Raw genomic sequence first — 11,143 nt, 5'->3', positions numbered from 1 at the left:
GTTGCTAAGAAATGAAAGGCTTTTTTTACATGTTTTTTTTCCAGTCATCCCTGCCGAGTCCCCACCGAAAATGTTCGAATTGGGCCCCGTGCTTCCTAAAGCTGGCACTGCATACCTCCCTATGCTCCTCTGGCCTGGTGTAGCCTAGACCCTGCCCTGCTCCTGTCCCAGCCTCAGAACCAGATAATCCTGTTTTGACCTTCCAATTCCTGACTCTTTTGCCCTTGGATCTGGTATTTGGACCCCTACTTTCATTCTGACCCTTGGCTTCAATTCCTGATTCAGATGCTGCCTTGACTCTGGCATACAGACTCTAAGTCGGGTTCTGACCCTTGCTCCACCTCAGTACTAGGTTTACATTTGGCTCCATGGAGCCGGGCCCATGCTCAGGAGGAGCCTCAGCCTGCTCCATTTGCACTGTGCCTCGAGACCCTGCTGGCTCCGTCCACCTACTAGGCCTGGCTGCTGCTTTGTCCACTAAGTCAGACCACCCAGTCTTCTGGCAGTTTGAGCAGACCAAACTAAAACAAAGGAAAACAAAATCTGACAGAGGGTCCAGACTGGCAGTTAATATGGATCCATCCTAGGCTAATATTTCCCTGCTGGAGATAACAGGTTCCTTACAGATAGGGGTGAAAGTAACTTACAGGACTTACCGGTACTGCCGGAGTCCTGAGGGGGGCGAGGCCTCTCAAGATTTAAAGGCCCTAGGGAACCAGCTGTGGCTGGGAGACCCAGAGCCTTTAAATTAACCAGGGGCTCCCAGCTGCAGAGGTGGCTGGGAGCTCCCCGGGGCTCAGGGGCAAATTAAAGGGCCTGGGGCTGTGGCCACCAGGGGGAATCCAGAGCTGTCATAAATAGATAGCTAAGGGTTAATGTTTCTTTCACCTGTAAAGGGTTAACAAAGAGAACCAAACACCTGACCAGAGGACCAATCAGGAAACCGGATTTTCCAAAGGCTCTCAGGGTAGGGAATTTGGGGTCTGTGCTTTTTCTGGCTCTAGCTATGGATGGGGTAATCTTTTATTTCGATTTCAGTTCTATCTTCAGTCTTCAAGCTGTAAGTACAAAGGTAGAAAATAATAGGGTGTTGTTTTTTTTGTTTTTACATGTGGTAGTTTGCTGGAATGTTTAAATTGGATATCTTTTTGAATAAGACTGTTTATTCATATTTTTCTGTTAAGCAATCCAACCCGTACCGTTGTACTGCACCTTTGATGCACGTATACAGATCATGTCATGTGTTTTCTTTCTTTTTTTATATAAAGCTTTCTTTTTAAAAACTTGTTTGAGTTTTTCTCTCTGGTAGGCTAAGGAACGAAAGGGAGGGAATCTTCTTTGTGTTTAGACTATCGGAGGGGTTAAATCTCTGCAGACCGAGAATGGAGGGGAGAGGTGGAGAGAGAAGAGAATCTTTTCTAGTTTCCTTGTATTTGTTGTCTCTTTGTGAAAAGAAGAGACATGCTTTGGTTTGTGATGTAAAGAGTTGCATCAGTAACTTCAGTTAGCCAGAGAGGAAATTCTGGGTGGGAGAGAGAGGGGGAAGGGAAGTGGGTTATTTCCCTTTGTTGTGAGACTCAGGGCATCTGAGTCTTGGGGGTTCCCCAGGGAAAGTTTTGGGGAGACCAGAGTGAGCCAAACACTGGAAATTGGCTGGTGGCAGCGAGATCAGATCTAAGCTGGTAAAAGCTTAGAGGGGTTCATGCAGGCACCTAGATTTTTGGGACGCTAAGGTCCAGATTTGGGAAAGATGCTTATGATATGAGCTTTGCGGGGCTGGGGCAGGGATTTAAAGGGCCTAGAGCTCCTGCAGCTTAGGGAAGCCTGGAGCCCTTTAAATCCTGGCCCCAGCCTTGCTGCCAGAGTTGTAGCCAGGATTCAAAGAGCTCTGGGCTGCCCGCAGCCGCGGGGAGCTTTGAGCCCTTTAAATCCCCGCCCCAGCCCAGCCGTCAAAGCCACGGCCGGGATTTAAAGGGCTCAGGGCTGCCCGCAGCTGCGGGGAGCTCTGAGCCCTTTAAATCCCAGCCCCAGCCCTGCTGCCGGAGCCGCGGCCAGGATTTAAAGGGCTCTGGGCTGCCCCCAGCGGCAGGGAGCTCTGAGCCCTTTAAATCCCAGCCCAAATCCACAAGCCAAAGAGTCCCCTGCCTGACAAGTTTAATGTCCAGCCAGACACATGTCGCTCTGGGAATGAGTAGTACCAACAACCCAGGATAGTGGTTGATCAGCTGCAGTGTGCTGTGAATGGAAGGTGCCCACAACCCAGACCAGTGTTTGGTCAGACACACAGTGCACTCAGAATAGGCAGTACCTATACCCTGGGCTAGTCAGACACATGGCACAGTGGGAATGGGCGGTGCCCACACCTTGGAGCAGGGATTGGTCAGACACACAAATTGTGTCATTATGATCAGGACACCAAGAACTGTAAGCCACTGTGTTATTCCTCTGATTTAGCAAGTGTTAGCTTTACTGAAGATTAGACTGTGTCAGTTCTCTGCCACACAAGTCTGTCCACCTCACCAGAAAACCCTTTGAGACACTGCCAGTCTAAATCTTGCCTTGCCGGTAACTGTGAACCCCAGTTCCCTGGAGATGTCTCCGTGTCCAGTCCCTCTCAACGGACAGTTACAGAAATTATTAAATTCACTGCCTCCAGAAAAACAGAGCACACTCCATCCTGGACACACACATCACTTTAACAAAACAGCACTAAAATTATTTATTGTAAAACAAAGGCCTGGTCTACACAACGCGTTTATACTGAATTTAGCAGCGTTAAACCAATTTAACGCTGCACCGTCCACACAATGAAGTCCTTTATATTGATTTAAAGGGCTCTTAAAACCCTTTTAAGTTTATTAACAAAGAACAGAAATTAAAGTGATACATCTGAGACACATACGGTTACAAACCAAACCCACTTTCTAGCTACTACAACTTTATCCTAGCAAGTTACAATCCCTTTTCTCACTTACATAAAACTACCAGTATCTCTAGCCCTTCTGGCCATGAGACTCAACGTTCACAGACTCAGAGTTCCCTAAGTCCCCTACATGATGAATAACTAAGGGGTTCTCTCCCCTTCTTTTTAAAGGGCAGTGAACCTTTGAAATATATTCTTTTAAGTTTATACCCCAGACAGAGTTTTTCTCCCCTGCTGGTGTGCAGATGCCATGCTGTCCTTATCCTCTTCTGAATTAGCTCTTTCTGTTGGTTTGATCACTTTGTTTATTTTAGACATGTACTTTCATTGTTCCTGACTTTCAAAAGGCCTCCGCTCCCCTTGGGCAACCAGTGTTCTGGTCTCTCTTGAAAACCTGGCTCCAAGTCAGAAAGAGGACAGAAATTGGGTTCTGCTAAAGTGGCACCTGTCTCCAGTCAAAGTAATGTCAGAAAGTTTCTCTGATGCAAACATCTAGGAGAGAGAGAGATCACATCCTCATCCTCCTTGTACTACATGTCACTATTGCTCTTCGTTTGCTTCCCTGTGCTAGGCCCCAGGGATGTTGCCACTTACTGATGGTGTATGCTAGGTGTTTCCATTCCTAAAGAGTAACCAGAGATTTGTTAGATAAAGAGAAACCAAGAACTGAAGTAAAGTCCATGAGAGAGCACAGAGCTGCATTTGCCCAGGACACAAACAGCAGTAGGTAGGGTGTCCTGATTTTGATTTTTGTTCCCAGTGCTTTTGTGCCATAATAAAAGCACATAGACTTGCACAGAAATAACTAAAGGTCTGAATTAAAACCCAATAAGTTATTTTGATGCAAATGAGCATAGAGAGAACTTAGGGTTTGTCTAGGCTGGAGTTGGATTGCTAATTAACTGAGTTAACAAACAGGATTGTAAGTGCTAGTATAGACTCTCCACAAATGTGTGTTTGCACCGGGGGGGTCCTGCTCCATGACTGGGATACCTGGTGCTATTGCAATACAGATAGCATCATCATACACCCAAGTGGTTTATGCTTGGACGCAGCCTCGGACAAAGCAGGGAAGCCGCTCGGAGTGAAAAGCTTTGGTTTTATTTTTTAAAGAATTCTCTAAGTAAGGCCCTTTGTGTTGCCCTATTACAGTTAGTAAAGACAAAGGGCCAGATCCTGAGCTGCGTAACAATCCTTTGCATAGTGTTTCTGTTGGAGGTGAGGGAAGTGACATCTGGACCTCCACTGGTGTTTTGAACAGGGAGTGCACTTGGTCACAGAACTGTTGACTCCACCCAACCACACAGTGTCATCGTGTGGAGAGGGAGCTGTGGTGGGCAGCAATATGCTGCTTAGAGGGAATCAAGACTTAAAAGTCTCTGAGGAACTTTAGAGACCCGCATAGTCTCCCTGCACTGGACTCCCCTGGCAAGAGGGAATCATGCTGGTTCCATTGCCTCAGAGGCCTTCCAGAGCTCTTGCACAGGCTGGAGGAGCTCACCCAATGTGTAGTGTGCCAAAGAAAAAACAGAGCCAGAAATATCATATACTGAACTTCTTCATTAATGCCAGTTTATAAACACATTAGTTGTGTGCAAATATCTTCAGAGGGAGGAGCAAAAGCAGCACAGTATGTAGAAGCAGCATGTATAAAAGGCAAAAAGGAATCTCTAAAATTCCTCCTCCGCTTCAATAGGACAATGGAAAAAGCAATCCCAGAAGATTAGGGGTACATTAATCTACCAAGGAGAAAAAAATTAATAATGTGCAAAAGAACATTTAAACAACTTCAAACAGATCTGTACAACTGAACAGTGCAAGATTAATTTTGATCTTTGCATCAATGAACAAGGTGCAGTAGAATGAAAGTGTCTTATGCTCTCACTGCTCTGTGCAGATGAAATTAAATCTTGACTAATGCAAAGTAATGCACACTGGAGAGTAAATGACCTATTCCCACTTATGGAAAAGACCTGGGCATCGCTCTGAACAGTTTGATGAAGACCTCTGCTTAATGCCAAGAAGCAGTCAAAACAAGTTAAATGCTCAAAAAATGGAAAATAATACAGAGAATATTTTAGTGTCATGATATAGCTTACGGGTACACCCTCACTTGGATACTGTGTGCTATTGTGGTCACCCATTTGAACAAGGATGTAGCAGGAACAAGGGGCAAAATGGAAAGGTTGTTTGGTTAAGAAAGGAGACAAATGGGCTGCGATAGAGGTTTACAGAGTAATGAATAGGATGAAGAAAGTAAAGAAGGTGGCTTTGTTCATCCTCTCTCATTAGAGAAGAATGGGGATATTCAATGAAACAGAGACAGCAAATTTTAATACTGATAAAAGGAAATATGGGTTTACATGGCGCATAGTTAGCAAGTGGAGCTCACTGATGCTGCATGCTCTTGTGGTCTGGAACTGGGCAGGATTCAAAAGAGGATTTGTAGGGGTAATAGGAATACCTACAGTTACATTTGATATGATTTATTAAAATGTAAAGTGGGATCTTAAACTGCTGTGTAACTGGGCACGCGCTACCTGGCTGTGTATTAGGAAGACACTTCCTCTAGAAGTAGACTAGTCCATAACTGCCCACAAGAGCAGTGGTATGCAAACTTTTCCAATTGCGCCCCTGCCCCTCCATTATTGTGCAGCCAAGGCTTCCTCAGCAGTGGAACCTGGGCTGCAGGTGGAGCTGGGGGCAGAACAGAGGATAGGAGCTGAGGGCAGAGCTGGGCTGGGGGCAGGGTAGAGTGCAGTTAGGGGAAGATCTGGCCTGAAGGCAGACCAGGACTGAGGGCTGAATGGGGTGGGGTGGGGCTAGGCGGCGGAGTGGGGCTGGAAGCACGGTCTCCCTCATTGTGGCAGGATTGCTTACCCAGCTCGTCTTCCTATTCTTCTTCCTGAATGATGGTGGCATCTTCTCCTTCCTTGGAGAGGGCTTCATCCTTAATCTAGCAGTGAGAACACAGGAATGAGCAGTGATTGCAGGATTCACACCACACTTAGTGACCTATCACACTCCATACATGTGCCAATCATAAACCCTCCAATGTGCCACAGCAGAAAGCTGGACTGGATCCATTTGCTTCTTGCTGTTTTCAAGGTAAGACTGTTCAGCAATGACCAGCCTTAGTCACTGGGCTGTGCAGCAGGGTTCTCCATAGGTGCAAAGTGTGCAACTAAGGAACTAGCTGCCCAAACCTCTCTGTTTGTTCCTGAATCATGGGAGAAGGAAGCGCTGCCAATAAAAACCGGTAGGAGACAAGAAGCAAAACCTGGATCAGACAAGCACACAAGCTCAACTTCCTGGGCAAGAGGTACAATAAACTCAAGGAATGTAGCTTCCCGAGAAACACACCTCCTGCTCTGCATGTCTCATGTGAGGCCATCGTCTGAGTAGCAAAGTTACAGGCAGTTATTTCTCATTCATTAACGATACCATCCATTCAAAAGTCTTGCTCTTGGGAAATAAAAGGCTCAGGGGATGTGCCAAAATAAAGGGAGTATTAATAACCAAGTGGTGGAGCAGCTGGGCTAGTGCTGGAGCTAGCTAGGTCTACAGTGACACCAGCACAATCCCTCAAAGGGGATTGACTCAGGCCTCACCTTTGAGGATCTCCTATGGCAACTCCTGTATGAGATCAACGTACAAGGTCTCAACACTAGATTCCTTCACTGTATTTACCATGTTCTTCTGCACTGTTTGTACTTCCAGCAGACTCTGCACTTTTCCCTACATGCTGGCTATTATCTGTTTTTACAATCACGTCCACACTTCCCACACTGTTGTCCGGGCTATCTATTTGGGGCAAGGTTTTGGTGCCCTTTCTTACACTGACTGATTTTATCTTGTTTTCCTCTCCTGTCCATTCTTAATCCTCCACTATGTGACATCTGCATATATGGTTTCTTGGCTCTCTTCCTGCAATTTTGCTGATTTGCACAACTTCTTCTAAAGCTTACAGTCTCTCAGCAAACCCTCTTCCCATCTCTGCAGTCACCATCCCAGAGCACCCACTTGTGGTGTGACCCAGCATTTAGGCAACTCTACTTGGGTTCTTAGGACTTCAGTGGTCTGATATGGTGGTGATTTGGCCCTATGGCCAGGTCACGTGATAGTTCCACCCCTTTCAGGCTATCATATGTCCCAAATAAGTAGTGTCCAACACAATACTGGTACTCAACACATCTCCAGTCTCACTCTTCTTCCAAAGCAGCATCTACCCAAGCTTCCCCCTGGAGTTATTCTTCTTTTTCAAGGTTCACCATAGGAGTTAATGCTACTCCTGTAGCTTTCGCACAGTTCTCCCTCTGCCAGGCCCTGTCCACAGAGTTTAACCTACAGACTATTCCTGAGTCTCTTGTTCCCCAAACCTCTAAACTCCTTCCTTTAAACTCTTCCCTGGGGCTGACACACCCTCCAGGCATAATCAGCTGTGGTTAACAGAGCTAGTTAACCACTTCTTGGCTTGAGTGGGGTTTATACACACCATCACAGATGTGCAAAAAGGGAAAAAGAAAAGCCCATCATGACCATGTTTGAAATGACAGCCTCATTCTGTATTTTGGAGGCCAACTCCAGAGATGGCTTCTGGAGGGTGAGAGAACTGGTGGATGTTGGAGAGGGTGTGCTTTTTATACCCTCAGCCAAGATAGATAATGCTTGTGTGTGCTCTTTACCAGAGACAGTTTTATGAGGGGGAAGGGAACTTCTCTTGTGACAACATGCCTGCATGGATTTATATATTGAGACCCTTGATTACCACCACACGTTCTGCTCCTTGTTCTAAAACCTTCCTTTCTGCCTCCAGCTGGTCCAGGATCGTTTTCTGTAACAGTGGTGCATTGGCTCCTCTTATAACAGCTACTAATTCTCCTCCCTGAAAGGTATTACAAGGTAATCAATCAGATGATATGCTTACTGGTGACAATGATGCTTATTTTTATTAGTCCCGCTAAAGCAGTTGAAATGCTAAACTAAATTTTTATTTTGAGGTCAGTATTAATTATGGCAGAATCCAGGTTTAATTTAGTTACTGGCAAAGAATACCTCCACCCAAACTGAATGGGAAGTGGTATGTGAAAGCAGTTGGTTGTTTAGAAGCATGAGCATTGATTTATTTATATTAGAGGAGACAGGTTGAATCAGGAAAAAGCCTCTCATTACTTGAGGGACTGACATCCATGGAGGAGCTACCTAGAACTCGTCAGCTGCATGGAGTGGGATTAGCTATTACTCTAAGGCAGTGTTTCCCAAACTTGGGTCACTGCTTGTGTAGAGAGAGCCCCTGGTGGGCCGGGCCGATTTGTTTACCTGCCGTGTCTGCAGGTCCGGCTGATCACAGCTCCCACTGGCCACGGTTCGCCACTCCAGGCCAATGGGAGCTGCTGGAAGCGGCACGGGCCGAGGAACATACTGGCTGCCGCTTCCAGCAGCTCCCAATGGCCTGGAGCGGCGAACCACGGCCAGTGGGAGCCGCGATCGGCCGGACCTGCAGGTAAACAAACCGGCCTGGCCCACCAGAAGCTTTCCCTACACAAGCGGTGTCCCAAGTTTGGGAAACACTGTTCTAAGGGGAGGGGATACAGTCATGTTTTCTTGTCTTGGTGGGGGATGCATTGCTTCCAGCCTGATCCATTTCTATTTGCTCAGGCAGATGAGGGGGAAGGGTGTGCAAGCTGGCCCTGGCCAGAACAAGAGGAAATGATGTAACAACCCTAGTAACTATAAGGGCCCTGCAAGACTTTCCTTGAACTCACAACAGCACAGGTAACCCAGTGGTCAGATTCAACCATGAAGCCATTACACATCTGTGCCATGAGCTGAGAGGTTGCATGAAGGAGTCTTGCTACAGTGTATAGGAATTAGGTAATATCCCTTTAAATAGCTTGAGGGTCCTTTAGTGGTGTTGTGTGCTGTATGTTTAGAAACCTGCTTGAGCAACATGTTGTATATACTAAATAAACATGCTGATTTGGACTACAACATGCCCAGTGGGTTGCGTCATGTTAGGTTTGTTGAGTAAAGAGCATAAGTAACATTTCCTCTGGGCTTTCTGACCCTTGGTTCTTCCAAAAGACCATGGGGCACACTGCTAGCATACCTGGGTGGATAAAAATCGATTAAAAATTGGCTTTTCCATTACATTAAATGCAGACAATTTTTTTAAATAAACTTATTTAAAATTAAAATTGAAGTGACAACTAATGTTAAAGTCTAAACTTCTTTTACTCTAATAAAATCATTTAAATTGAATACAAAACATAATAGTAAGCAGTACGTTTGCTGCCATATTTTAAAGAAAATCTAAACACAAAACTGGAAGACACTGACTAGGCACCTGGAACCAGAGTTTGATGAAGTGCCAAGCCAGCTTTTGACAGCATTAGCCTCTTCTGTAGGTGAGAGAGAATGCTTTCTTCATTTCAATTTATGCATCTAGTTCAGTTGAAAGTTAAGAAACCAAATGGGAATTGAAAAAGCATTAAAGCTTGTTTTTTCCCCCCCCAATCTATAAATATAAACTAGGGTGTGAGGATGAGATCTACTATTTCTAAAATCTTGAAGGACATGATGACCAGAAACAATCAGTTCAGTTAAGTATAGATAATACTTCCTTTAATAGTTTAGTTTTACAGGAAAAACGTGTTTTAATAAACTTTTTCTTATGTATTCAGCACTTTTAAAGTAGCTTTATTTAATAACAAAACCTTTAATGCTGTCTGAGTCCATTTATAACTTAATCTGAATTTCCATCCAAATAGAGCTTGACACAAATCACAGGTAAAAAATTAATCATCTAATAAATAAGAAATGTATCATTCACAATATAAGATAATAAAAATGGGAAAATTAAGAGGTTGAATAAATGTAAATTAAGTTATATAATTGTTTAATGTGTATAGATACTGTGTATCATCCTGGCTAGCAAAAAGAAGTACCAAACTTAGTGCGAAGACTATATTTCATTGCAAATCAACATGTTTGAATTGTCACCGACCAAAGAGAATCAACCTTTCTCTAGGAAAATAACTAAAAAGTACAATGTAAACCACAATTAAAATCAATTATTAAAATCAAAATTTCCTGCTTGTGGATTCAAATCATGATTTAAATAAGTTATTTAAATTGTTTTGCTTTAAATTAATCCATGTTGTGGCAGATCACAGTCAGCTGCCTTCCTGCTGGGGATGATTGGGAGGTCCTGAGTACGACCCCCACTCCCCAGGGACAAAGCTTACTCAGCTCCAGGCCAGGCAGGTGTTCTGCCAGAGAGCCCTCTTTTCTATGGTGCCAGGAAATGAGGACAGCATCCATATTCCCTCAGGGTGAGCCATTCAGCCTGTGGGAATAGGGAACAGTTCTGTATACATGCTGTGTATACAACACCATACTCCATCATCTGCACAAGCTTTCCAAGTGCCCATTTCCACTCATTTGACCTCAGCTACTCGGACTGTCCACCACTACGGAGATAGAAGAGGGGTGTTAACACTGCTCAAATGATACCTTTTAGATACACGTCAAAAGCCAGTGAGCATACACCCTCATGATATAATTGAGACATGCAGTGCCTATTGGCAGATGACAAAGGGCTCCTGCAAGCCTGGTTCCTCACCCCCATTGTCTATCTTCAGTTATGGCCTGAGCACAAACAGTGCTGCCCTGGGCCCTCAGCATGGCTGTAGGTACAGGTCAGCGAGATGCTCTATGGGAGGGTTCTTGCCGACTGTGAATGAACTAAAGAGGAGGGTGTAGTGGGCCGGCGTGGCTCCCCTCCTCCCCGGAGAGGGTCGAGCCCTGCCAGAGGCCAGAGTGGGTGGAGCTATGGAGCTCTGAGCCCGCCCCTCAAAGGATCAGGTGGCGACCCGGAACTATAAAAGCCAGCCCTCAGAGCTCATTCAGGCCCTAGCAGCCGGAGAGATCAGATGTACCTCAGGGAGCTCGATACTGGGAGACTCCGGTGACCCAGGGGAGCTGCTCAGACTGGCTGGAGCTTCCCTGCACTCGTTATCAGGAGGAGCTGCCGGAGCTTCCCTGCGCTCGTGTCATAAACAGATAGCTAAGGGTTAATGTTTCTTTCACCTGTAAAGGGTTAACAAAGGGAACCAAACACCTGACCAGAGGACCAATCAGGAAACCGGATTTTTCAAAGCTGAGGGAGGGAATGTTTGGGTCTGTGTCTTTGTCTGGCTCTCAGCTATGAGAGGGGAT

The 11,143-nt window shown here is 45.4% G+C and overlaps 1 protein-coding gene across 1 annotated transcript in view; it reads right to left on the bottom strand.

Moving 5' to 3' along the window:
- Window positions 1-4,463: 4,463 nt before the first annotated feature.
- The window catches only part of NME9 (NME/NM23 family member 9), a 40,337-nt gene continuing 33,657 nt past the window's right edge, over window positions 4,464-11,143 (bottom strand). Inside the window, exons 6-8 of the mRNA XM_032763617.2 lie at window positions 7,692-7,808; window positions 5,804-5,879; window positions 4,464-4,662 (exon numbers count right to left, since the gene is read on the bottom strand). Coding sequence (XP_032619508.1) covers window positions 5,817-5,879; window positions 7,692-7,808 — 180 coding nt within the window. The 3' untranslated portion in view covers window positions 4,464-4,662; window positions 5,804-5,816. The remainder of the gene's footprint in view (window positions 4,663-5,803; window positions 5,880-7,691; window positions 7,809-11,143) is intronic.

The sequence above is a fragment of the Chelonoidis abingdonii genome, chromosome 8 (assembly GCF_003597395.2).
Source record: "Chelonoidis abingdonii isolate Lonesome George chromosome 8, CheloAbing_2.0, whole genome shotgun sequence".
Taxonomy (NCBI): domain Eukaryota; kingdom Metazoa; phylum Chordata; order Testudines; family Testudinidae; genus Chelonoidis; species Chelonoidis abingdonii.
This window is presented reverse-complemented; position numbering and strand designations above follow the sequence as displayed.